General features: G+C 40.0%; 4 protein-coding genes across 5 annotated transcripts in view; 2 read left to right on the top strand and 2 right to left on the bottom strand.

Annotated features, from left to right (window-relative positions):
* Nucleotides 1–27,977, bottom strand: part of LOC126791775 (uncharacterized) — a 90,266-nt gene that overhangs the window by 38,383 nt on the left and 23,906 nt on the right. The window lies entirely within an intron of this gene.
* LOC126791779 (chloroplast envelope membrane protein) lies at nt 4–5,320 on the bottom strand. Its single transcript, XM_050518257.1, has 7 exons — nt 4,626–5,320; nt 4,427–4,512; nt 4,006–4,179; nt 2,495–2,609; nt 1,132–1,229; nt 589–724; nt 4–479 (listed from the first exon to the last, which is right to left on the bottom strand). The coding sequence occupies exons 1-7, from the start codon at nt 5,205–5,207 to the stop codon at nt 411–413; spliced, it is 1,260 nt and encodes a 419-aa protein (XP_050374214.1). The 5' UTR covers nt 5,208–5,320; the 3' UTR covers nt 4–410.
* LOC126790704 (uncharacterized) lies at nt 18,105–18,749 on the top strand. Its single transcript, XM_050517045.1, has 2 exons — nt 18,105–18,315; nt 18,460–18,749. The coding sequence occupies exons 1-2, from the start codon at nt 18,105–18,107 to the stop codon at nt 18,747–18,749; spliced, it is 501 nt and encodes a 166-aa protein (XP_050373002.1).
* On the top strand, nt 22,961–26,671 carry LOC126791781 (serine/threonine-protein kinase STY13-like). Of its 2 annotated transcripts, none has more exons than XM_050518260.1 (3): nt 22,961–23,087; nt 23,377–24,376; nt 26,106–26,671. In XM_050518260.1, exons 2-3 carry the CDS (start codon nt 23,472–23,474, stop codon nt 26,443–26,445), a joined length of 1,245 nt encoding a protein of 414 aa, XP_050374217.1. In that variant the 5' UTR covers nt 22,961–23,087; nt 23,377–23,471; the 3' UTR covers nt 26,446–26,671. The 2 variants fall into 2 exon arrangements, with proteins under 2 accessions (XP_050374217.1, XP_050374218.1); XM_050518261.1 differs by having other exon boundaries at nt 22,979–23,087; nt 23,433–24,376.

The following is a 27,977-nucleotide window of genomic DNA, read 5'->3' as shown; positions in this document are numbered from 1 at the left end:
GAAACAAAGATTACCCTGACAACAGTCCAGTTCATTTCAACAAAAAGTTTCCCTTTGCTAAGAAATGAGCTCAATGACCAAAATTCGAAGTATGAGATTAAGGCAAAAATCCCCCAATCCTAACCTCCTCGACCTTCTCTTTTGCCTATGTCACCCCTCCCTCAAATTTGATCGTATGGATCTTTTAGTTTTGACAATACACTTATGGGAATGATAGGCATCCCAACGAATTACAATGTCCTATGAGCTCGCAGAATATTCACCAACATCCATATTTTTCAATTACATTTACAAAACCAGATAAACCTCTATACAGTAACAGAAACTATATATAAAACGAAGTAACCTTAATGGCATGCTAGCTTTCAGAGAATTCTATCAGAAGCCGGTGATATCCTGAGACGACTTTACTAGTGACGCTGCATCTCCCGGAATATATTTGCCACCTTTGGCGATAATCTTGGAAGGAACTTAAACAGCTGCAGCTCAAACAATACAAAATGGAACATTAACAACAGTTCGAGTATATCCTACCGGTGAAAAAGAAATCATCAATATAGAACCACCATTGAGTTAACCAAAACATACCCAAAGTTTCACGCATGCGTCAATGATAACTGGAATCAAGCAGATGAAAATGGTTATAGCTGATTGATCAATCTGAAGCCCATAATGCTCAACAAAAATCTCTAACAAAGTCTGCCAACCAGACTCAGAATGATACCTGCAGGCATGGAATTTTGTATGTCAGAGAGATTTTGATGATACAATATACTCACACCATATGCCTAAGAGGATCACAGAAATGAAAATGAAACATTTTGAAATAGAAGTGGTTCAACTGATCCCACAACAGTCATCGTATCTTTTTTCTTTCCTTTCCTTTTTGTTTTGGAGAGGAAACAAAATTTTATTGACATAATTATTATTCAACACACAAATTCTTTGATAGATAGCTTCAAAAGCTAAACATTTACTGGGTTTATAGATTTTTATGACCTTCAAATGTGCCCAGACAATCAAATGTCTCAATAGTAAGCCAATTTGCCTCAACAATGCATGGAAAAATGAATATACGTATGCAAAGAACAGAATAACGTTGTACAGACTAGCAAAGAGAAGATTTATTACCCTAAAAAAATATCTGTAATGAGTATAATTAGAAATGCCTTCCCAGTATCTGAAATATTATTTATTATCTTGTAGCCTGTAAATTTCAGCAAAGCTACCTGCAGAAGCAAGAGAAACAAGAAAAGGATTGTAAAATCAAGAAGAATACATACTCAATGTAATAGAATTGAAGTAATAGTTAATCCTCTATGCATACTTCAACGAGTCCAAGATTTACTACGTTAATTAAAATCTTACATAGTGAATCCTCGAATGATGTCAATCCATTTGCCTTTCAAAACTCATAAGCTCAATATTCCAATACTACTGAGTTACGCATTATACTCCTATACAATACTGAGAAATCAAGATTCAATGAAAGGTACCACGTGATCTCTTTGCGACGACTACTTATTATCCCATCGACTACTTATTATCCCATCCCCTTTCTAGACTACGAGTGACTAGAACTTGGAAGGTATTCTTATTTCTAATCATAATTTAGTAGTTACTTGCCAAAATAAATCATAGTTTACTTGAGCTTCACAATTTATTTTGCGATTTCTCCGGCAAAATAAATCATAATTTCGTACGCACTATATTGGAGAGGATAACCTTTCCATGGTAGCCCATCATGCACACCAATTAACACTTGGATAATCTTCCCATTGGACACTTAATTTGGTCATGGCTTAAAATGACAAGTGATCATCCAAGCATCCTTGAATTGGTGACCAGTTAATTCCTCAAACTAGATCAAAACCTAAACTGCTCGCAAAAATCAGGGTTACACATTGATCTTTTTTTTTTGTTACAACTCTGAAGGCTAAAAACTAACTGCATATGCAAATTTATACATGTAGCCTTAGTCCTTAGATACTTACTTCACCAGACTTGTCTGATTTAGTTGGATTACCTCAATCTGATGTCTTATCATTGAGATTGAAATCCCATGATCATAGTGTAAAGTCCAATCATCTAAACATCATATGTTTTATACCCCCAACATAATATACATATACGTGAAATAATAATCCTAGTGTTGAGACTGATAATGTCCTGAGCAGACAAAAGGCATTATTATTGCATAATTTTTTGGATGGGTAGCCAGCAAAAAATTGGGTGCATAGTTAGCACCATCACTAGTTACCACACATATGACAACTATGTAAATGCAAACTCATAATCAAATGACAGAAAGAACAGTAGTTATATTTAACAATGCACTTCTCCCTCATAGAGTTTACGCAATAGATGATGACAATAGTTGTTAACTATATAAAATCTCAAGGACATACATGACAACTGATCTCTTGATATTCATATATAAGAAAATTTATATACATAAAAGGAAAGAACAGAAAAAAGAGTGATGATAACTCACTTTACTCTGGTTGCAGTACAAAAGAATGAATAATGAGATCCCAAATAACATATCTGACCATATGTTGGCAAATGCTCTTCGATTTTCATATCTCCATTCATCTCTCAGCTCTAATCTGTTAAAGCATTAAGGAAGGAATTAGGATGGCAATCACCATCATAATCAATTTGAAATCTACCTTGTGAGAATTTTTCAGGTGTGGACGTCCGTACCTTACGTAAGGTACGGATTCGCCGATTCCGGCGACGGCAGGCCGCAACGGCGGGGCGGACCAGCACAGCCGCACTCCCCACCTCCCGGCGATCCGTCTGTGCCGATCGGAGCTCCATCGGTGACCGACGGTGGCCAGAATCGCGAAATCGCCGAAATCTGCCCAGAAACTTGAGTTTTGCAGATTCTGACCGCCGTGGGTCGCCAATGGAGCTCCGGCCGACACAGACGGGATCGCCGGGAGGTGGGTAGTGCGGCTGTGCTGGTCCGCCGCGCCGTTGCGGCCTGCCGTCACCGGAATTGGAAAATCTGCACGGTGCGTACGTCCGCACCTGAAACGGCCTATATATATATATATAACTATAATTAAACAGTATGAATCATCACTCATGACAGATCTGCATACTTTTGGGTGTCATCTTATTAGAAGGTTCCACAACATCATCATTTCAGAATAAATTCACTGAACTATATTTAGTTACCCAGATCCAAATGTCCAACTGTGCTAATATTCTAGTATTACCTAGACATATATGAGTGTCCAAAGTATAACGTTAGGCTGTAGCATCATAAGAATCAAACCAATGAATTGTGTATGAAACAACACATTGATGATGAAAATTGGGTGATCTGCAAGGTTTTCCATTGCTTAGAACTCAAATTATACAAAAGTTAGCACTGATGTTACCCACACTTGACCACCTTTGGTATGTCACATGTACGACTTTATCCCAAAAGGGCTCGGTACAATTAGATTGGATTCAAAGCAGCAAAAATAGTTTCTACCGCAGTTGGAAGTATCAATAGGAACCAGCCATTGATATTCCTTATGCTGCTGTACCACCTCCTTTCCAATGTAGGTGGACTTTTCCTTTCCAGCTGCTTGGTTCACACCAAGAGAAAAACATCATTTGGAAAAAGCACATATTTTTCAGGTTTAAATGCGTGAAGAACAGAAAATTACGGGCTGGCAAGGTTTTCAGGAGTTCATTTAGGGGATAGGGTGGTGGAAGAACTCTGGGACCAAGTGTTATGGTTATCAGATTGCTTACGTCTTATACTACATAATATAGATAGCAGATTTTATTTTCAGGTTCTTTGAGAGATCTTAGCGGTCTTGTTCTCTTTTTAAGCTCAAGATAACAAATGATACTATTGACATCTTAACAAGTATGAGTAATCTTTTCCTCGTCTGTCAATGTTGGCTACTTTTCGCTTTTTAGCAAACATAACATATATAAAAGCAATACTATATAGATGGGAAATGTTTCCGAAAGTGCAAAAGAGAGAGTCAATCTTACGCTTTATGACGCAACTCCCACCAGACCTCCTCATCAGAGAGTGGGGGAGATTTACCGATCTCCATTTCGAGCTGAAATCTTGCTCTCTCAAGTTTTAATTCATCAACCATTTGAAGCTTCTGATTTCGTCTGACATCCAGCATTTCTGCTGCAAGTGGCACAGTCTTCACATATCTGCTCTCATGTCAATGGGTGCTCAATTCCATAATATTTGAAGGTACCATTGGATGATTTTAATGGACTAAATGATACCCAAATGCCCATCGTAGTGACACCCAAATCCACACACAAAAACACATGCATGAAGGAACGTATGATGTACAAACAATACAGACACAGATCAAACATGTTTAACTGCATTACCTAAAATCTTCTCATGCATTTAAGTGGAGGTGAATGTAATGGAAGAGGCAGGCGTTACCTATCGAGAAAAGGCATCAAAACATAGTCGTGAACCACAAAATCCAAGGCGCAGGGTATAATTATTAATACCGCCAAAAATTTAGCCTGCAGAGAGAGAGAGAGAGAGAGAGAGAGAGAGAGGATAGTGGTGGGAATGCATTTGAAAGAGAAAGAGAAGAGAAGAGACGAGAAAGTGAAAGAGAGAGAGAGAGAGATACCGAATTGAGTGAGGCGTAACGGAACACACGGTCTTCATAGAGCAGGTCATCATCTTCCCTCCCAAGAAGAGAGTCGGTGAGAGAGTAAAGCACACCCTTTTCGGCTTCGGTTTCGGTAGGAGTGTCGTCAGAATGCACAGGTTCCCATGAGGAATTGGAATTGGAGGAATCGGCGGCAAGCCAATCCTCCCACTTGCGATTTTCCTCATTGCTCATATCTTGCTGTGCTTCCCTCAAATCCACGATTGCTTCCGCCCTCGTCTTCCACGCCTCAAATTTCTCAGCTTCCGACGAGTAGGAATTGTTATCGTCCCCCTCCTCCGCCGCCAACATGTCGTCGTCCTTCAAACCAAGCCAATTCCCATCCTCGTCGAAGAAGAAGCTCTGCCACCATTTCCGGTTTCTTTTTCCGGCATTGGCGACGAACCCACTGCACCTCCGGCCTCGACCAACTTGAACTTGAACTTGAGCTTGACCCTGACCCTGACCCTGACCGGCCGAACCAATTTTGTGGGAGAAAAAGGTGCGCTTGCTGTTGTTGTTAGCAAGAATCAAGTTATCGCATAAGACCATGGACAACATGATGATTCATATAACCCCACATTTTCAGATACTCGAGCCACCCAAAGAATTCACGATGAACATCAACCAACTCCAAGTTCTAACCTTCTTGGTTGCTCTCCTCCCCAAGTGGATAACGGTTTATGACTCGTCATTCGTTTTCCATACCCATTTTAACTTTTATTTCTTGTTCAAATTATAAAAACTTACTATCTCCTTATTTATATTTTAAAAAAAACACTATTTATGAATTAATTATTAAAAAAATCATTATATTTAAATAAAAATTATAAAAATATCAATAAAATTAGAAAAAATTATTTTAAAAATATTTTATAGACTATTTTATCTTTTTTTATTTTTTTCATTCTTTTTCTAATTTCGGCCATAACTTTCTCATCCGGCGATAGATTTTGACGAAATTGGTACCGTTAGAAAGATCTCGCTCCCCTATTTCATTTGATATACTACCCACTCCGAATCGACCGACCGTACAAGGCTCAACAACCATCACAAATGGTTGCCGCCATCAATGGCGGTGCTTCAAGCAATTCCGGCGAAACCGAATCTCAAGGTTCCCTAATTCCTATTATTCTCTTCATTCTGAGCATACTTATACCGATCTCATTTGAATTTTTAAAAAAATCACATATTTCCACATTTTCTCTCGGCATGTCACAGACGCTGTCACACCTACTGTCACAACCGCTATCACACTATCTATTTACATCCACTGTCACAACCTCTGTCACACTACCTGTCACAACCACTATCAGACTACCTATTACACTAACTGTCACACCTCCTGTCACATCTCTTATCACACCCACTGTCACATAAGTTGCACACTATCTATTTACACTAACGGTCACACTCACTGTCATACCTACTGTCACAACCATTGTCACACACATTGCTCTCTCTAATCGACCCTGGCTGCTCTCTCCAAGAATCTCGATGACCTCGTCCTCCGATGTTGAGCGCTTCCAGTATTGCCAGCGCCAAAGAAGTCGAGCTCGTTGTCAAAGTTGTCATCGTTGATCTTGTGGAAGCAATTGCAGCGGTTCAGGCCATATTTCGTCGGTGAGGGGTTTGAGATCAAGGCCTTGGGGCTCTGGGTTGTAGTCGGGTTAGATCGTCAATGAAGGAGACTTCCATGGTCGTCGTCGACAACTTTATTGAAATTGAGATCGATTTGGACTCTCGACGACGTCTATGAACTGCTAGGGAACAAGGCCGGAGGTATAAGAGATTGAGAACAAGGCCGAAGAAATGAATACATGCACGGGAACATGGACTTGAAAAATTTTGATGGCATTTTGTAAATATTTCAAACATCAATGGCAATGGTATAAGAGATTGAGAAAATTGACTTTTTTATAATTTTCAAATCTTACTTGAATTTTTTATAAATACATGTATCAAAAGTGACTTTTTTATAAGAAGCCCTTATTTCTTTTGCCAATTTGATCGAGGGCAAATTAGAAAACAGTGAATCTCACAACATAAATTAAAAAAAAATATCACAACTTATTTTCCCATTAAAAAATATCATCTCATTTTAATTAAAATTATAAAACAGTCGATGATTTAATTAAAATTAAAAAATAGTCAATTTTTTAAATATTCTCTAGATTGTTTTAACTTTATAAACTTTTATTCATACCTCTAACAACGGTATTTATACCTCTTTACTCAGTAGACCTCCATTTTACTTTTATAAATACCTAAAATACTATTTAGACCTCCAAAGTTTTATTAAAATGCTCACTATCTAATTTGATATATTAAATCATACTACTATCTATTAATTTCTTTCATACTCTAGTTCAAATTCATTTATTATATACAACTTGCAAAATGCATAATAATCACACAAATTATATTCTCGAATTAATGCAATCACTCTTTCACTCGTTTTCTATATTCATAATAAATTGGTAAACTATATTTTTCATTTAGTGATAGTAACATAAATGTATATGAAATATTTTAACCTCTAATTAACGAGTTTTATTCATCAACGTATATGAAATATTCTAACCTCTAATGAACGAGTTTTATTTTATTTACTCAAATCGAAATTTATGAGAAATTATAGATAGTTATATAGTTTATACATTAAATCGTCAACATTTAATTTTATGTTTATCAACTACATTAAATATTTTTACTAATGATGTTTATCAAAAAAGAAAGTAATTAATTAAATAATTTAATGCAATTTGATATCTCATTTTGAATTGTCTAGCAATAAATATAAATGATAATTATCTACATTTGTATTTTATAATAGATAAGTAAATAATTATTTCCATTCTTGTATTTTTATTGTTATATATTTTTTGGTAATTTCATATGCATTGACTAAGTCATAAGTATATAGGAAAAAAATTGAAGTCCAAGTGTCATTTTAGGAGGTATGAATAGAAACTTCATTTACCTTTTGTTACACTCCTTTTCTTTTTCTTATTTCTTTTTCTTCTAATTTCGGTCATAACTTTGTCGTCTGGCGTAGTTGGTACCATTAGAAAGATTTATCTCCCATTTTTCATTTGATATCATATTCGCTGTGAACCGATCATCGTACAAGGCGCAACAACCCTCACAAGGGGATGTCGCCGTCCATAGTGGTGCTCCATGCTATGGTGGTGAAACCAGTGCTCAATGCTCCCTCATCTTAGTTATTTTCTTCACTATAAGTATACTCAAACCAATATTTTTTGAATTTCAACATCATTTCGCATATTTAGACATTTTCTCTCGGCATGTCACATCCCTTGTCATACCTCATGTCACACTAATTGTCACACAGTTGTCACACTACTTGTCACAACTACCTATCACACTAACTCTCACACCCTCTGCCACACTACATGTCACACCCCATGTCACACCCCTATCACACTATCTATCACACTAACTGTCACACCCCGTTACACTACTTGTCACACTATTTTTTGTCACTATGTTGTGACAAGAAGAAGAAGAAGAAGAAGAAGACGAGGATGACTAGAAATAACAAACTTTTGTTTATTGTTATGTGATCTTGAGCTTCTCACATCAACTAATACGATCTAAATATCTACACTCATGTTGTCTACATAACACCACCAGTCACATTACATGTCACATTGTTTGTCATACTAACTGTCACACTAGCTATCACATTACTTGTCACACTACCTATTACACTATATGTTACAACAAAAAGTTAGTATGACTGGTAGTGTGATGGATATTGTGACGGGTAGATATGAGACATGGTACTAAAACAGAAACACAAGAAGGGTGAATGACTAAAGAGGTTGAAATTTGGATTTCTGATGGGCACCCAGAGAATTGCTTTGGGCACTCATATCTACAACTTCAGTGTAGTGAACTTGCGCCTCCACCCCGCACCTCCATTGTGTCTGCAAACCACGACTCCACCCTTCGTCGATGATCTCACACCTCCACTCTGCACCGCCCCTACGTTTGTAGATCACGTGTCAACCCCACGCCAACGATCTGGTGCCTCCACTAGGCCTGTAAACAGCGTCGTTGAACCCCGCACCTCCTCACTGAGGCATCTACAAGCATAGATGCGATATTGGTTCAAAGACTAATTGTTGTTTCAGGCTGAGAGATAGTCATAATGACATTCCTGTTTAAATACTTCCAACTTTAGTGGTAACACTATAAGAGGTTTAGGAATCTGACTTTTTTCTAATTTTAAAATTTTACTTGACTTTTTAATAAATACATGTATCAAATGTGACTTTTTTTTTATAAGAATCATTTTTTTATAAGGGGAATTCTAATTGCACCTCCAATATTGCTATATATACCTCCATTACTTAATGCACCTCTATTTTACTTTTTAGTGTTTAGAAAACCTAAATACACCTCTACCAACCTCTATAAATTTCTGGTTTAAGTTTTGCTAGGTGATGGAATCTGAGTTTTTTTTGTTCGGTGATTAATTAGTTGAGGCCTTGGAGGAAAAAGGAAAAAATTACATGACTCATCAAAAATGTTGTGGAGGAGAAGATGTTGATGGTGATCGAGTAGTATAGAAGATTATATTTCATGATTATTAACATTCAATATTTCTCCACAATTGAGTGTAATCCTACTGTGCCTAACCCCTATAAACAATGGAGAAAAAGTCAGTTTAATTTAAAAAGAGCATCATATTTTTGTCATTGTTCTACAAGTTCTTCAACATCCTAAAAGATTGTATAATGATAATCATTTTAGCAATCTTAGTATATAATGTTTAGGGATGGTGTAAATCTTCCAAACCTTTGATTTGGAGTCATTTGTTGGATTATAAAATGAATTATTATACAAATTTGGTAGTAGGTTTTACTTTTTAGTGCAGTAGTTAGTGGATATAATGATCATGGTTCACGAATTCATGTTTATCATCTATACGTAAAATAAATAAGAAGATAAATTTATTTGTTCTTATTTGTCTTTTAATCAAGGTTCTAAAAAGTGCTAAGCGGTATGCATGCAGACAGCTACCACCTAGAGCTTAGACGACTAGGCGGCGCTTAGGTGGATTCGAATTATTAAATATTTATATATTTTTATACATGTATTTAAACTATTTATATGTTTAAAAATATATACTAATGCTCAATATTAATTTTAAAAATAGTAAACTCAAAATTACTTGAGTTTAGAAAAATATTAAAACAAAAGGTAAATTGTAAAACAAATGCAAGACTAAATCTTAAGTTCATCTTCTTCAAATCCTTCACTAACTTCTTCAGTATCGGACTCAAACTCAATATCCATTTTTCTATTCTCATCTTCCGTGTCATCATCCTAAATTAAATCTTCATTATGAAGTTATTTTACTTCCACTACGTTTTATTTTTTTATTTCTAAAAGTTCACTGATTTTGACAGCCAAATAACACCGTAGACCGCCTAGGTGGTTGCTAAATCTCTCGAACACCACGGATGACCGAATAGGGAAAAAGCGTGGTGGTGACCCGCCTCCTAGTGCCTAGACACCACCTAGTTGGTCTAGGCGACCACTTTTTAGAATAATGCTTTAATGCAGGTTGACAAAGTCAAATTAAAATAGAAAAATGTTGGATGTACATATAGCAATTTGGAGGTGCAAATAAAACCACTCTATTTATAATTCCATTTTCTTGTTTTTGAAGTGACGATAAATCATATATTCAATTATGACTAAAATGACCATATATTTGATAACCAACATCAAGATGATATGCTCTCTATGACTTTGTGGTTAAATTTTAGCAAACTAAAAACTATGAATAGAACCCAACAAGAACCATAGAAAAAATGTATTTTTCTAAGTCTATGTACTATTTGGACAGTGCTACAAGAGTTGGAGGAATGATGCTGAAACTTTTTTTAAAGTTAATTTCACTAATTACCTTTTTTAAAAAGCACATGTGCAACATATGACCAAAATGACAGCTTTATGATAAAAAATGTTCTCATGCGTCACGTTGAAAGCGAAATATGAGTTTGGATATTACATTGGTAGTTTTCTGAGTCTGGGTAATATATTAATATTACCATAATATTAGGGGTTGATTGGTTGGTATACCAATCTTAATCTTTCAATACCATATACCAACTAATATATAATTGGTATGAAAAATCCACAATTTATATCAACCAATAACGTTGGTATACCAATTGAGTGGTACGGTTGGTACTCTGTTGGTACGGTTGGTAATGGGCTTCTACCAACATATTTATGGCCTAAAATTTTAAAAGCCTAATCCAAATAAGTAATAAAAAATAAGTGAAATAACAATAGAATTCCAAAGTCTTATACAATTTCAACCAAATTACCAAATACAAAGTCATAAATTGAAAACCGTCCAAATAGTCAAACTGTTAAAGTACTAACAAATTCCCAAAACGATTGAAAAAAAGAAATGATAGGTTTAAAGGTGAGATATGTTGACATGTTGTAGGCAGTGATGATGCTACTGATAGACATAAGCATTTGTACTTGGGCTGCCTCTTCCTATCTCAAAGTTTTTCGTAATAGCATTCTCTACAATAATAGCATAAATAGTTTAAATACATATGGGGAATCGATTGAATCGATTCATTCATAACTAAGTAAAAAAATTGAAGACGAGAAAAAGAGTGTACTTGACAAGAAGACGAGAGAATGAGTGTAATATTGGCGGGCGATGAATCAAAGAACAATATATCTACGACAAAGTGAGAGGAAAAAAGCAGATCGAGAAGTGAGAGAGATAACTCAGAAAACTCATAAGGGATTGAGAGTTTGAGGCTGAGAGAGATTAGATTAAGGTTAGTAGATTTTTACGGTTTGGATTTATTTTAAAATAAATCTACGATTGAATTTTTTTTAAAATTAATTTAATAATTTAATATAATATAAGTCGGTAGATACGATATACCATGGTATACAAAAAATTTGTACCACATACCGTACTGTATTTTAATGTTGGTATGTCATACTATACCGGATAACATATACCGAGTATTTGGTATACTAACATATTTGGTACGGTTTGTATACAAATTGGTTGGGATGGTTTTATGTACCATTGCCAGCCCTACATAATAATTTAGGACCTGATGCTGAATTTTTTTCTTAAACATATTCATAGGGAGACAATCGCTTAAATCAATTAGATCATTTTTCCTCATAGAGTTTGGATTAACTATCTTTCCTTTTATGTACGTTCTATTTGGATAAGTTGAGAAGTCATTCTAGTTACACTTTTGTTGGTATAGGCTTATGCCTACCCATAATCAGCGTAACTATCATCACACTAAGACCCATAAATAGCCTAGCTCGAAGTACCAGCAGAAAGACAGCCGTACTAGCTGTTTAACGAGCCGCCCCGCGGCCCAAACTGACTATGGACGCGTCCTGACGCGCATTCGAAAGGGAGCTCAAGAGAATACTTCAACTGGACTTAATCCCACATCGGAAGATGAGGGAATGATCTACCTCAACTCAGCTATAAAAGGACAAACCTTTGACATCATAAGGTAAGCAAACTAAACCACTCACTGTTACTCTGCATAAATTATTATTGACCTGACTTGAGCATCAGAGAGTTGAAGACCACGCCGCCGTGGTCTCTGCTTTGATGATTTGTGCTACTTGTGACACGAACGGGACAAGGAGCACAATGTATCTTGTGAACGAATAGTGAAGCATATTGTCATAGCGCAATGCACTACATTAACATTGGCACCGTTTGTGGGAATACGCAACAAAAAGTTCTCGTAAAACACATGCAACATTTAGCGAAGCAACTGCACTTCGAAATGAGCACTCCCAACTCTCTACCCGCTATTCCGGGCGACGGTCATGTGAAATACATAATGGACCTCAGCCTCAATCATCCCCTACCTTCCACAAACGACCCTATAATTCTCACCCCTACACCTGGGACGGTCGCAAGTACTAGCACGACTCCCGATCCCGTGAACGCTGCAAGGATGGAAACCATGGCCAAAGACCTCGCCGAGTGCCCGCAGCGCGAAGTACTCGAACGCGAGAAGGCTGCGGCTTTGCAGACCGAACTCGACAGGATGCGTGCACAGCTGGAAAGGGCAGAACGCAGTTGTTAGCACGAAGAATCACAGCGCGAAGGTAGCGCGCAAACAAAAGGGCGGGAACAAGTCAACCTGAGCGTCAGCTTGACCCCCTCCGAACTCGTTAGGAAGCGGCCACCATCTCCTAGACGTATTCACAACTGCGAAGAGGGAAGCATGAACGTTACTTCTCGCTCACGACTCCATACCACTGACCACAGTACGGACCCCACGCTGGCCTTGATATTACAGCAGTTAATCGCCATCTAGCAACGAGACGCCAATATGCGGTGCTAACTAGTATTCGCGGCCAAGTCAGGTCCCTTCACCACGCGAATAATGAATATTGTACGCCCATCACAATCTAAGAGTTTTAAGATTACGCCATATACGGGTGAGGGCGACCCGTTCCGGCATATTGATAACTTCAAAAAAGTCACTGCCATCAGAGAATTTGATGACGCCACACTCTGCCATTTGTTCAGCGAAACATTAGACGGGGGCGACATGAACTGTTTTTTTAGCAGCCGACGAATTCCATAGATTGGTTTACACAGTTGACTACGGCATTCCTCAACCGGTTCATCCTCATCGTCGGTGCAACACACACAACAGACGGTCTGTTCCAAGTAAAGCAGGAGAGTAGGGAGACGCTGGGCGCCTTAGTAATGCGATGGCAGACAGCCGCATCCAAATGCCGGAACCTCAACAAAACACTTGCCTTGGTTGCATTCAAGGAATGACTGCGGTCTGAGAATTTCCTGTTCCACATCAACGTGGCCCTCGAATGCGTGACGCCACCTACGATGAAATTATGACAGAGGCGGTGCGATACGCTCAGGCGAAATATGTCACATACGGGGAAAAGCAAACTCCAGTACCATCAAATAAGAGCAATACGCCGCAGTCATCCGTACCTACAAACACGATCCCCTTCTAGCGCGAGCTCTTCCTTGGTACAGAAGACCGTAACAAAAGAATGAAAAGAGAGTGACACCAATCAAACCGCCATGACAGGCATAACCATGATCGGCACAGAGACCAAGATAAGAACAGAGATCATCGCCAAGTTAACGCGATGGGTCGCCGTGGTGACCACACACCGCCGAGGGAAAAAAGCCTAGAAGACTTCTTCTACAAACATCAGGGGACATTGAGAAAGCCAAGGAGGCCACAACGCCCTCAAACTGAGGCAGAAACTGGTAAGTGGTGCAGGTTTCATGAAAATGGAAGCCACAACACCCTCCGCACATTGAGAGCTAACGTCGATACAGGTGTTCGGGTAGTGTATCCAAGAGCCTAGCAGCACGGTGTGGCAGCAGTTGAGAACCTACGCTACATCAACGTAATTGAGGGCGGGGCCCTAATGACGAGCATGTCCAACCATGCGAAAAAACGCTTTGCCCGCAACAACCACTCAAGACAGATGTGCGCCATCATGGGGGAAACGCAAAAAGGGAGAATGAAGGATGGAAGCAGATCACCTTCACTGAAGAAGAAGAAATAGACATCTCTCTACCCAACGACGACACATTCCTCATAGATGCGGTCTTGGGTGGACAGTGAGACGTAGGTAAAATGATGATCGATACGGGATCCGCAGTTAATGTCCTATTTAAGGGATGTTACGAGAAGATGGAGCGTAGTGGTAAGAAGTTAATACAAAACCACGAACCGCTAATCAGCTTCTCCGGAGATATAACCCAACCTCTAGTCTCAGACTACATGAAGGTACGCATTGGGACTACGCCATGCACAGTCTGCGTCGAAGCTGAGTTCATCATAGTTGATGCCTACAGTTCGTACAACGGGATCATCGGTCGGCCTACTCTCAACCGATTGCGAACCTTCATTGCTGGGTACATGATACTTATCAAATTCCCAACCTCAAACGGAACAGGGCAGGTCCGGAGATCACAGTCTGTGGCGAAAGAGTGCCAAGCACACGCAGTTAGACGCACACGCAACCGGCATAAAATCTTGGCGGTACATCCTGCAACAAACTTAACCGGCAAGGTCATCGACGCGCGAGATGGCGAAGTAACAAAAAGTAAGGGCAAGAAAAAAACTACGCCTTACGAAGCCAAGACTCCGGCGAATCCCGAATCTTCCTTGAAAAGCATCACACCATTCTCGCACCACTCGGAGTGAAAGATCAAGATTGGCGCTACCGTTACCCCACAGTGGAGAGTGACCTAACAAACTTCTTGGGAGAAAGCATGGAAGTATTTTCATGGTCATACGAGGATATGCATGGCGTCTCACATGACATCATTATGCACGAGCTACACATCAAACCTTCTACATATCCAGTCAAACAAAAGCGTCGTAGCTTCGACGACGAAAAACGCATGGCAATCTGCCAGGAGGTCGACAAGTTGAAGGGTATGAAGTTCATTAAGGAGGTCTAGTATCCAAAGTAGATTTCAAATTGTGTCATGGTCCGTAAAGCCAACGGCAAATGGCAGATGTGTGTGGATTACAAGAACATGAATAAAGCATGCCCTAAAGATAACTTGTCTTTACCCAGAATCGACCAACTAATCGATGCAACAACAGGTCATAAGTTGCTAAACATGATTGAAGCCTACTTTAAGTACAACCAAATACACATGAACCCTGCGGATTAAGAAGCTATGACCTTCGTTACTGACATGGGCCTTTATTGTTATAATGTTATGCCCTTTGTGTTAAATAACGCAGGGGCTACGTATGTGCGTTGTGTCACACAAATGTTCGATAAGCACATCGGTCATGAGATTGAAGTATACGTGGATGATATGTTGGCCAAGAGCGTCAAAGCCGAGGACCACGTAGTCAACCTCTGAACCATCTTCAACGTGCTTAAAAAGTATAAGATGCGGTTGAACCCAGAAAAATGTTTTTTTTCGGCATAACAACAAGTTCCTAGGCTATATCGTTAGTCAACGCAGCATAAAAGCAAATCCAGAAAAAGTACAGGCCATTCTAGACATGGCGCAACCAGTACTTAAGAAGGATGTAGAGGCCCTTCAGGGTAGACTCATGGCATTATAACGATTCATCTCAAGGCTGACCGACAAATGTGAACCATTCTTCAAGCTATTAAGGCATTCCAAGAGCAAACTGATTGAGTGGACACCTATCTGCTACGAAGCCTTTCAGGGGCTAAAAGACTACCTCGCCACGGTGCCATTATTGTCAACCCCGCAGCCAGGAGAATCACTGTACCTTTACCTCGCAGTATCCCCAACTGCGGGTAGCAGTGCATTAGTTCGCCGAGACGGAACTAAAGAGTTGTCAATCTTCTACGCTGGCAGGGCCATGAACGGTCCAGAGACGACATACCCGATACTGGAACAGTTAGCTCTTGCGCTTTTCGTGGCAGCTAGACGACTGTGCCATTACTTCCAAGCTCATAGTATCCACGTTCTTACAAACCAACCCCTCAAACAAGTACTGCAGAATCCAAAATACTCGGGGCGACTCAGTAAGTGGGCTATCGAGCTGAAAGAATTTGACATCGAATACAAGCCACGACCCGCTATAAGGGCCAAGCCGTAGCTGATTTTATTGCAGAAATGATTTCCCGAGATACGAGTGAGACAGCACCAGGCGATGTCATAACCCGCACCACAATTTCCCCATGGAACGTACACGTGGATGGTTCCAGTTGCGCCAAGTCTAGTGGTACAGGCATCATCCTGAATGGACCGGGGGGACTCGAGCTGGAGTACGCTTTCAAATTCAATTTTGCTGCCTCCGATAATGTAGCGGAATATGAGGCACTAATTGCAGAACTACAATTAGCCCTCAGCACTGGTGCAACTAGTATCAAGTCACCAGGTTTTTCACCGGCAAAGATGAGCAATTAGAAACCTACTTGGCATATGTCACGACGTTATTAAAAAGATTTGAATCCTATCACATTACTCACATCCCGAGGGCTAGTAACACAAGGGCGGACTCCTTAGCCAGGCTTGCCACGACGCAACCACATCAGTGTCACAAGGATACCAGGGTCAAAGTGCTCCACCATCCTTCCATCTCCCAGATTTTACAGGAGATATGCCATATAGAACGACACCAAGGCTCGTGGATGGACGAGATCATATCATTTAAGTGTGATGGCAAGCTACCCGAGGATAAGGATGCCGCAATACAACTAAAGAAACGCGCGGTGAGATACCAATTGTAAAACGACACACTCTATCGCCAGGGTCTCCTGAATGCCAGTTTAAGATGCGTTACAACTGAAGAAGGCAAACAGATCTTCCAAGAAATTAACAGTGGCAACTGCGGTAACTACTACGACAGTCGTGCACTAGCTGAAAATACACTACAGACAGACTATTACTGGCCCACACTTGCAGCTGACGCACAAGAGCTAGCCAGATCTTGCCATAAATGTCAAATACATGGGCCTATACCACGTCAACCCTCAGAACCACTATCATACATAGTCAGCCCATGGATTAACTGCCTTTGGGGCATAGATTTGATCGGCCCACTTCCCACCGGGAAATGCCAATTTAAGTGGGTCATCATGTGCATTGACTATCACTCCAAGTGGATTGAAGCCGCACCCTTGGCCGCAATAACAACTAAGAATGTCCAACATTTTTGACAGCGCAATATCTTTTAGGGTAAATTCCTCCTATGGTACCTGATGTTTGGCTACTTGGACAATTTGGTACCTGATGTATGAAAGCGGACAATTTGGTACCCAAAGTTCTCAAATTTAGGCCATTTTGGTACTTATGTCAATTTTCACCATATTTTCAGGGTTATTTCCGTCATCTTATCTCAACTTTACTTCATTTTTTTATAATACCTCCAAATTGCCTCTAAGTTATCACTAAAAATTTGATAATTCATCCACTTAGTATCTGTGATGATTTACGTATATAAGTTTTCATAATGTAGCTATCAATCTAAATTAATTTTAATTATAAGTAATTAAAAAAATTTTGAAAAAAATTACAATTGCATAAAGGCAATTTATTTCCTTTGCAGAAAATAATTAGGATACAATAAGTATATTAAGAAAAAAGTTTATTTTCGATATATGCGAAGTAGATGCTAAATGGAGTAGATATATCAATTTAATTATCTCCAAAAGAGGCAATTATAGGAAGAAATGAAGAAAAATGTGAATTTAATGAATTTAGGACTAGAATGACGGAAATAACCCTGAAAATATGGTCAAAATTGATAGAGGTACCAAAATGGCCTAAATTTGAGAACTTTAGGTACCAAATTGTCCGCTTTCATACATCAGGTACCAAATTGTCCAAGTAGCCAAACATCAGGTACCATAGGAGGAATTTACCCTATCTTTTACCACCATGGTACGCCAAAATCTATAATCATGGACAATGACACACATTTCAATAACGACCACCTCATCACGTGGTGCAATGTAAGGGGGACTACGTTCAAGTTTGCCTCTATCACGCACCCCAAGACTAATGGGCAATTGGAGGCCGTCAACAAACTAATCAAAGGCCTCCTTAGGAAGAAATTGGATGATGCAAAAGGATTTTGGCCTGAGAAGCTTGAAGAAGTACTATGGGCAATCCGTACCACGCCAATAGACGCCACGGACGAGACACCTTTCTGTCTAATGTACGGCACATAAGCAGTACTCCCCATCGAAATAATCCAGCCAACACAACGGGTTTCGATGTTTCACCCTGAGACCAATTCGCAAAATATGCAACTAGATAAAAACCTCTTAGAGGAGAAGCGCATTGCAGCGCATCACCAAAACATCCTGAACAAGCAGTGCATGGAACACTTCTACAACTCTAGAGTAAAGAGCAGAACACTTCAGCTCGGTGACAGGGTCCTCAAGAAGGTTCAAACAAAGGTCACCGGTTTACGCCCGAGATGGGACAAACCATATAAAGTCATCGAGATCATTGCACCCAACACACACAGCTTGGAGGACAAGTACGGAGAAAGACTAGCCCACCCTTGGAACATGGAACAACTTAAGTACTACTATAAGTAAAGGTCCGCACATAGTGCAACACAGAGACTTGGACTGTTTTAAGTACTTACGACACACTTCCAAAGCTATGTTTGTATATTCGGCTACGACCAGGTTATCAATGAAATGAAGAATTTTTCAAACCATTGATCCTTACTATGCCAGTACACTAGCATATCACGGCAATTAAATTCCTTCGACATACTATTTCATTGTGCGCGCAACAAAGATAATATTGAGCATGTAGCCAAAAGTATAAAACAACACACACAACGTTTGCTACGGCAATAACACAGCAAACAAAAATAACTTCGAAGGCCCAAGGGCTTTAATTCATTAAATTAAATAGTATGACACGGCCTATTACAGATGAAAGCTTGAAAAATACAAAGGAAATAAGAAAAAAAATGAAAAGAAAGCGCATCGGGTACAAAAGGGGTTCTTCCATTACGCCCAGCCCAGGTAACATCTTTTCAGATACTCCTTTCCTGATCCTCTCCTGCAACTCGAACTACGTCGTGCTATTCAAGTCGTATCACTTGTCCGTGTAGTATCTAAGTCCGCTGCTTATCCCGGTTCGCCTTGCGACGATTGTGCATCATGGCGCTCTGTGAGGAAGGAGTAGGAGAATGAGTCTCCGGATTAAAATCAGACATGTCATTATCACAAGATAAAACAGTTGAAGAAGAGTTAGAAATTTCCTTACCATTTTCCTCATGCGCTTCGGCCTCCGCAGCTGAGGGGGGCTGCGAGAAGGGTGGTACCACCTCATGCGGCATAGGTGGTGCTTCCAATCCCTTCTCCCTCAGCCGAACCTCGTAGTCCGCTGGATCCAACATCCCTAGCTCTTGGAGCTGCACAACCATGTCACCCATGGCCGTGATGTAGTACCCCTCCAAGTACTCCGTCATCTCCTGCGATGCCTTAAATGTTGTCATTGTGCTGGTTGTAGCCTCCGCTACGAACACCTTCTACACCTCCACTTCCTCCCTCACTTTCCTGAGTAGTCCCTCTGCCTTGACCAGAGCCGGCTGCGCCGCATCCCTCTCTGCGGTCATTTGCTGCGCCAGAGACTCGGCTACCTCCCGACGGGCAACCTCTTGGCGAAGGTCTTCTTGCAGGTTCGCTGAATTCTCCAACTTGACCCTGGCATTAGCCAAGTCATTCTCCAGTAGCAGCACCCTTGTTGCATGATTGTTGTCGCGCTCAGTCACTACGGCGAGCAGACGTCGCTCTTCCATGACATCCTGCTCCGCATCCAGTAAGTTAAATACCATATTCGCCACCCTAGTAGCTAGACCGAGGGGACTACGCACGTCTAAGCCAGATCCCTCAGGTCGTCGTAATCCACCGAGCCCGGCGTGTTGGCCTATTAAGACCAGCTTCTCCAAGTCCGCAGCGCTCAGCTGGCTTAGTAGACTACGATATAGGGCTGAGAGGTCCCTTCGTACACTCTGGATTCAGTGAAGGTTATTGGCCCCTTATGCGTGGTCTTTTGTCTCTTGGGCTGCGGTGCATCAACTGTCATATCTACACCTCCTCAAGTGCGGCGGTAGACTTCACCTTATGCTGAGTGGCTACCGCTTTTTGTGCCTTCTTCTTCTTGCCCCCGCCACATGTTATAGCTAACCTGCCCAAATGCCAAGCCAAACTCTGCTACCAAATATTACAGCCGCGGATCAAACGACAATTCCACCCCTAGCCGCAATACGGAGGGACTGACCAACGCGTATCCCTCGGGCAGTATCGAGCCGTACTCGTCCACCGCAATGGCCCGCGCCATGATCGTATTTGGCAGCTTGAACTCTTCCATATACCCAAGCACTGTGGCGGGGTCTTCCCCCTACGGCTCCTCCACCTCCGATTTCTACACCCTGCCATCTAACCAACGCCTCACATGCGCTGGAGTCAATGCCGGACTCGACGTACTAGTCTAAGAAGCGCTCGCAATATGCTCGTGCACACCTTGGTCTTGACTAGGAACCAGGCACACCTCACTCTCCCCGATTTCCTAACGTCTCAACTCCATCGTACTAGTCGACTCGCTACTTTCCCAATTTTCTACGCCGCAGCAAGTAACACCACAGTCAAAAACGAACAACCTAAACCTAGAAGTTAGAGAGTTAATCAGATCTAGCCTAAGAATATCGCAATGAAGAACACGAAGAACACCAAACCTAGTTTCAAACTAGACTCATCGACAACCGCCTACACAAACACCATACTTAGCCGTAAAACACTTGCCCAAAGATCAAACAGACCCAAAACCCATCAATTTTGACAGAAAACCCAAGTCTAAAACCGCCGCCTCACCCCATAACCCAAAAATCACCAAAACCAACCCAAAATGCAAACAAAAAACAAGAAGTTTCAACCAATACACACCTTGAAGGCCGATTTGCACAAATAATCTTGGCAAGATTCTATCCAAGCTTGAAGAATAAGGTCGAGAGAAAAGGAGGGAACAAGAGAACTTTCAAAATTTAAAAAGTTTGGAACTGTCGATAATGAGAGTTCCTCTTTCCCTTTCACCCTTTTATATTAACCCCACACTTCATCACGCCCGTTGATCTTTCAAAGACACTTCCCAGCGGTCGATATAGAAAGACGTTACTCGCATCTTAGTCGTTGACCCAAAAGACGTCATCCCAGATCTCACCACGTGGCATGAGTTACCGAGACGACGCCTTGGTAACGTATGCAATAACTGCCTCAGCCACTAACGTCACCCTCTCCCGAAATTGAACTGTTTGTGACACGTTCACCCAATGCATGTACGACACGTGCTGCCCACAACGCGAATAACGCATCTCTCGGTCCACGTCACAACGCTCAAAGATAGCGTCTAAAGACATCCTACGCGTAAAAATTTACTATGCTATGACGGGCGCACTACACTCAAATATAGCATTTAAAGACGTCTTACGTGTAAAGATTTACTACGCGATGACGAACGCACTATGCTCACAGATAGCGTCTAAAGACGTTCTACGCGTAAAGATTTACTACGCCATGACGGACGCACTACGCTCAAAGATAGCTTCTAAAGACGTCATACGCGTAAAGATTTACTACGTAATGATGGACGCACTACGCTAAAAAATAGCATTCAAAGACACAACATGCGTAAAGACTTACTACGCTATGACGGACGCACCATGACCAACAAAAACAACACCCAAAGATGCTCACCACACAATTTATTACACCGTCCGCAACTTAGGTGGCATTCCTTAACCGAAGAGTCGGGGAACTCTGGGGGGTTCGCGGGCCTACCGCTGATTATGGCAAAATGCTTAATTTTAACTCCCCAGTCAAGAAATTGCCTCCCTAGACTCGGAACTTGGGGGAACTTGTTGGCATAGGCTTATACTCAGCCATAATCAGCGTAACTATTAGCACACTAAGGCCCATAAATAGCCCAGCCTCGCAGTACCAGCAGAAAGACAGCCGCACTAGCTGTGTAACGAGCCGCCCCGCGGCTCAAACCGACTATGGACGCGTCCTCACGCGCATCCCAAATGGAGCTCCAGAGAACACCTTAACTGGACTTAATCTCACATCGGAAGATGAGAGAATGATCTATCTCAACTCAACTATTAAAGGACAAACATTTGACATCATAAGGTAAGCAAACTAAATCACTTACTGTTACTCTGCATAAATTATTATTGACCTGACTTGAGCATCGGAGAATTAAAGACCACGCCGCCGTAGTCTCCACTTTGACGATTCGTGCTACTTGTGACAAGAACGGGACAAGAAGCACATCGTATCTTGTGAACGAATAGTGAGGCATATTGTCATAGCGCAATACACTACATTAACAACTTCCATAATTGCTATCTAAACCTCTATCATCACTTTTTTTTTCCTGAATCTTCCAAATTTACCACTGAGAACTAAACTTTGGTATAAGATATCATGAGCATCGCTGGTTAGCTTGATTTACTTTTTATTTTAACGTCAGCTTGACTTACTTATATTCGGACATAATATCGAGAGAGAGAGAGAGAGTCCGGCTATTTAGTTTAACTTGTGTACTCAGCGTTCTATGTGTATCAACTGAAAATGAAAGTTAATCATGACTTTTCCTTATATTGTTGTTGTGGAAAAAGAAAAAACAAGGAAAGAGAGAGAATGTACGAAAGGAGTCAGAGGACCGCACCGAAGAGCCGCCCAGCCTAATAAATATATATAGTTAAAAAATAAAAAAGTATTGAAACGAGTAAAAAAAAAAAGGAAAGCGTGAGAAGAGGGAGAAGAGAGAGAGAGAAACGAAGACTGGGGAAGAAGAGGTCTTCGACTCTTGGTGTTGTGGATTTCATTCGATCTCTCAGCAATCCATCCTCGATTTAGGTACGTTCTGGCTTCCATCAGCCTTGTTCAACTCACAGCTTGACTATTCTCCCAGTTCGTAGACTTTTTGTGTGTTTCGATTTGTTGTTCAGGACGATCATCCGTCTAGATTAATCTCCAATCTGTACTTTTCAGCAAAAGCTGCTGCTTGCTTGCCCTTGATTTACTCTCTATCATTCTTTTGTATCACTTCAATCACACAGTCATCCATGATTTCATTTATTTCTATGCGAGTCTGATTCATCCCCGTAAAACCCTCTTATTTCTGTGGGTCAATTTTGGTTTTCAGGAATTCGAGAAAGACTTAGTTATAGTTTAAGCAGTTATCTGATGTTGAACATTTAGGGCAACTGGCAAGGTTGTGCTTTTGTATTGGAGTCGGAAATGTTGGATGCAAAGTACACCGGAATTATAGGTCTAAACAACAATGATAACAACTACTACGATTTGTCTCAAGTCTTTTACCACAAACTCCACGAGGGTGAGGGTACAAACATGTCCATGGACAGTATGCAAACCAGCATTGATGGAGGCTCTGTTGCCATGTCCATAGATAACAGCAGTGTTGCTTCAAATACTAATGATTCCCACACTCGCATCTTGAACCACCAAGGCCTGCGCCGACGCACTAATGACAACTACTCTGTTGCACAAAGCGTCAATCGCGGAAGAGTCACACATGCCCTCAGTGATGATCAACTTGCCTGTGCTCTGATGGACAGCAATTCCGTCACAGAGGGGCTTCAGAATTATGAGGCATGGACAATTGACTTAAGAAAGCTAAACATGGGTGAAGCTTTTGCACAGGGTGCTTTTGGGAAGCTGTATAGAGGCACTTACAACGGCGAAGATGTTGCTATCAAGATTTTGGAGAGGCCTGAAAATGACCCAGAAAAGGCTCAGATTATGGAGCAACAGTTCCAACAGGAAGTCAAGATGTTGGCTACATTGAAGCATCCAAACATAGTGCGTTTTATCGGTGGCTGCCGTAAACCGATGGTTTGGTGCATTGTAACAGAGTATGCTAAGGGTGGTTCGGTACGTAATTTCTTGATGAAGCGGCAGAGCCGGTCAGTTCCATTGAAGTTAGCAGTGAAGCAAGCTTTGGATGTTGCGAGGGGGATGGCATATGTCCATGGTCTCGGGCTGATTCACAGGGACTTGAAATCTGACAACCTTTTGATTAATTCAGACAAATCAATTAAAATTGCTGATTTCGGGGTTGCCCGTATTGAGGTGCAGACAGAAGGAATGACACCGGAGACTGGGACATACCGCTGGATGGCTCCGTAAGTTTTCTTTAATCCTTAGTTCTGACACCTTTCCATTTGTTACTCTTGTTGTGTTTAGGAGTATTTCAAATTACCTATGGTTGTCCACTTGTCTCTTAATGTGTTAATAGGTTCTAATATGTATCTAGTTTGCTAATTTTGGAAGTCTAAAAGAGAACATATGGCATTGCTCTTACATTGACCTTGCATGTATGGCTTTGCCACACGGCTTTGCTCAGTGGCATTGCCCTTGCCCTTGTTTGGCCTTGCTCCGTGGCATTGCCCTTGATATAAATGGTTTCTCTTACCGCCAGTGTTAGTTTTCTGGATCTTCTTTGTTTAGCTATAATCTGATTTTTTTTTTGGATAGAAAAATTGGAAGTAGGATAATAAATATAATCTGATTTTTTATACTTCCCTAGTTATTGGTTTTAGCTTCACACAGCCCAAAACCTGTGAAGCAAAATCCTGTGAATAGACTAAGTATAATATTTTAACACCTTATGTCATTCAGATAAGGTTTTGTAAAGTAATTGACTTGAGGGCCAATTAATACATTATACATGGATGAAATTTGACGCAGATGTAACTTATATTTGTATCGGTTAAACTTTCTGTTGGTAGCTTTAATTTTTCATCTCTTCTCTGTTTACTGCGTACGAAATATCAAGCGTGCACCATCCAGTATTTTGATGCATTCTAAAATTGATCTATGGTGCTAAAAATAGTATTCTTATTTGCATTTTCAGGTTATAAGCATCATTGTGATCACTCTTTATTTCGGCGGTATACGTTGTAACTATCCAGATGTAGTTTATTTATGACATGCGTGAAAACATAAGCCTATTTATCAATAGATTTGCACAGATTTACACAGTCAATAGCTTAGCAATTGATTCTGATGGAATTTAAACTCAAACATATTGAGCAAAGAGACGGTATAAATATGGTAATGTTTCAAAAAGTATATCAAATTATTACATACTGAGTTGGGTGGGACTTGGGAGATTAATCTTGCATTGGATTTTTACACACACAGAACTGATAGTGCATCTTTGTCACAACTAATATATTGGCTTTCACTCATCTGCAGTCAAATAATTTGAAAGATCTCAGTTGATTGTCCTTTCTTGTTTGGGTTAAAATTCATTTCTTCTACCTGTCTCATTCAGTCTTTTTTTCTTCCTCAAACAAGAAAAACCTTGCCAATTTAGGCGTCTATGTAGATTTGTTTCTTATATGTTAATTGGAAATTTCTGAGGTGGGACTTCATACCTCCTCTTATCTGGCCATAAATGTATTGGAAACGTGAACCAGATGCGGTCAGATTGAGTTGTATACTGCAATGAATTGTTTGCTCCATCAAGTTGAATAAAAAAACTAGTTGCATTTTTGTCAATCACTCAATCGAGAAAATCATTGCATCATGACTTATGTACTTTCATGGGTTTCATATCTAAACATCTTGCTTATTTTGTGTTTGGAAATTGGCCCAATCAGATGTCACTGATTAGTAAATATGAAGCTTGTCAAGTTGTTTTCAATAGATTCATTGATAATTGCATCAGAAAGGTTTCAAGGTTGTACGTTTCTTTTGTAAAAACTGTATCTTGTTAATTATCTTTATCTGCTGTTTTAGTCTTTGAGAACTGCTATTAGATATTGTTTACCAGTTACCTAGAACACGTAATATATCAAACTTAAAATTGTGTATTGACTGCATTGCTATGTCAATGGCTCTCTGCAGGGAGATGATCCAGCATCGACCGTACACTCAGAAAGTTGATGTTTACAGCTTTGGGATTGTTCTTTGGGAACTTATAACAGGGATGCTCCCGTTCTCGAAAATGACAGCGGTACAGGCCGCGTTTGCAGTTGTCAATAAGGGTGTCCGTCCTATCATTCCCCCCGACTGCTTAAGTGTTCTCAGTGAGATAATGACGAGATGTTGGGATGCGAACCCTGATGCCAGGCCGCCCTTCAGTGAAGTGGTAAGAATGCTTGAGATTGCAGAGACAGAGATCATGACAACTGTGCGGAAGGCTCGATTCAGGTGTTGCATGACCCAACCAATGACAACTGACTGATGCCAAAAGATAAAATTGGAAAAAAAGCAGTTTATTATAATGAAATTGAAATGAGGAAGAAGGGGTCAAATAAGGTTGTTATATGTAGCCTTCTGTATTTAGCAGGTTTCAGTTCTTTCTTAAGATAGAAAAGGGATGTTTTATTCAAAAACATATTTGGTTTTGAGATCTCTATGTTAATGAATTTCTGTCATTGAATGAGTAATAGAAGAGAAGGATTGATATGTATGTATGCGTCAGATGTTTTGCGATGTACTGACAGCTTTTTACACTCGGTTCTGTTCTGAAGCATGATGGGGTAAATGACTTTCAAGTTTCAATCAATTGCCTTTGTATTGTTAGTGCTCAGATTAGTTTTAGAGGGTGGGCTGTTATTTGGCATGGTAGTGAATAGTAATATGTTTTTATTTCGGACAAAAAAATAGTAACGACTATGTTGAAGTTTCATGTCAAATTTGACATTACCCCATGATCTAGCCATTTTTTTGTCTCACCTCTCTGTTTCTCTTTAGAATCAATGGGAATTAAATTGCGAAACCAGTGGTCAGAAGACACGTTTACATCACATGCTAGGCTCTGTAAAATATGTTTTTTTTTGGGTTAAAAGGCTCTGTAAAATATGTTGGGTGCAGGATAACAAGCACCATGGCCAATACTAATTAGGAATTCCAAATTGGCTAAAAAAGAACCTATGAAAAATATAATATACATCAGAATAAGTTGTATCATCATTTTTATTCATTGATGAGGAGACTTTTATATAGACATTACATTAAGTATCTCATAGAATCAGAGATTATATATTCTTTCTTATTTAGACTAACCTATACTAATTAGAATAAGATACATCACAAGATTACCAAGAGTAATTCTCTTACAATAATCTCCCTTGTATTGCGATCCTAATGTGTCATGGTGCAATACTGTTGCCTCGGTAAAAATCTTACCAAACAAAACAAAAACCTCTTGGGTAAAATAAAAGTCTTGGTTAAAGGAGAAAAAAAAGCACAACACACCAACTACAGTTGAAGATAAAGTGTGGTATAGACTCCCCCTGAAGTCTGCAAAACAACTCCCCTTGATCGGTAACTTAATCTCGAAGTGGCATGACAGTTGACTAAACGATGATTTACAAAGCACATATAGATAGCGTATACAAACGCTTTTCACATTCTTCAAAAGTAGCAATGTGTTAATGATTTGATTATCAAATATCACCAAATATTCTTAAATCAAACATGTACACTTATCCATACATGAATCAAAGAAAAAGAATTGCATAACAACTCAAAACAAGAGTTTGCAATAGAAATCAGGTTCACGCGTCGTATGACCTTCACGCAATTAAACAATCATAAATTCTTTGATTCAATAGGTATGGATGAACCGTACATTTCTGGAAAGTAGACACACGTGGCCTTCCAGTGATATATGGTTCACAACCTAGTTCGTTCAGAGCTGATCACAAAGCTCTGTCGAAATTAACTCAGTTGCAAAGTCCAGACATATCGATCATATTTTGCTAAAACAGT

Source organism: Argentina anserina, chromosome 4 (assembly GCF_933775445.1).
Source record: "Argentina anserina chromosome 4, drPotAnse1.1, whole genome shotgun sequence".
NCBI lineage: Eukaryota > Viridiplantae > Streptophyta > Magnoliopsida > Rosales > Rosaceae > Argentina > Argentina anserina.
Note: the sequence above shows the minus strand (reverse complement) of the source record. Positions and strands in the feature narration are given on the sequence as shown.

Coding starts and splice junctions, on each gene's coding strand:
- LOC126791779 (XM_050518257.1), bottom strand. CDS start 5,207: ATGTTGTCCATGGTCTTATGCGATAACTTGATTCTTGCTAACAACAAC. Junction 2,610..4,005: donor TGGGAGTTGCGTCATAAAGC/GTAAGATTGACT, acceptor ATGCTTTAACAG/ATTAGAGCTGAGAGATGAAT. Junction 1,230..2,494: donor TGTACTGCAACCAGAGTAAA/GTGAGTTATCAT, acceptor TTGCTTCTGCAG/GTAGCTTTGCTGAAATTTAC.
- LOC126790704 (XM_050517045.1), top strand. CDS start 18,105: ATGGACAATGACACACATTTCAATAACGACCACCTCATCACGTGGTGC. Junction 18,316..18,459: donor AGAAGTACTATGGGCAATCC/GTACCACGCCAA, acceptor ATATGCAACTAG/ATAAAAACCTCTTAGAGGAG.
- LOC126791781 (XM_050518260.1), top strand. CDS start 23,472: ATGTTGGATGCAAAGTACACCGGAATTATAGGTCTAAACAACAATGAT. Junction 24,377..26,105: donor ACATACCGCTGGATGGCTCC/GTAAGTTTTCTT, acceptor GGCTCTCTGCAG/GGAGATGATCCAGCATCGAC.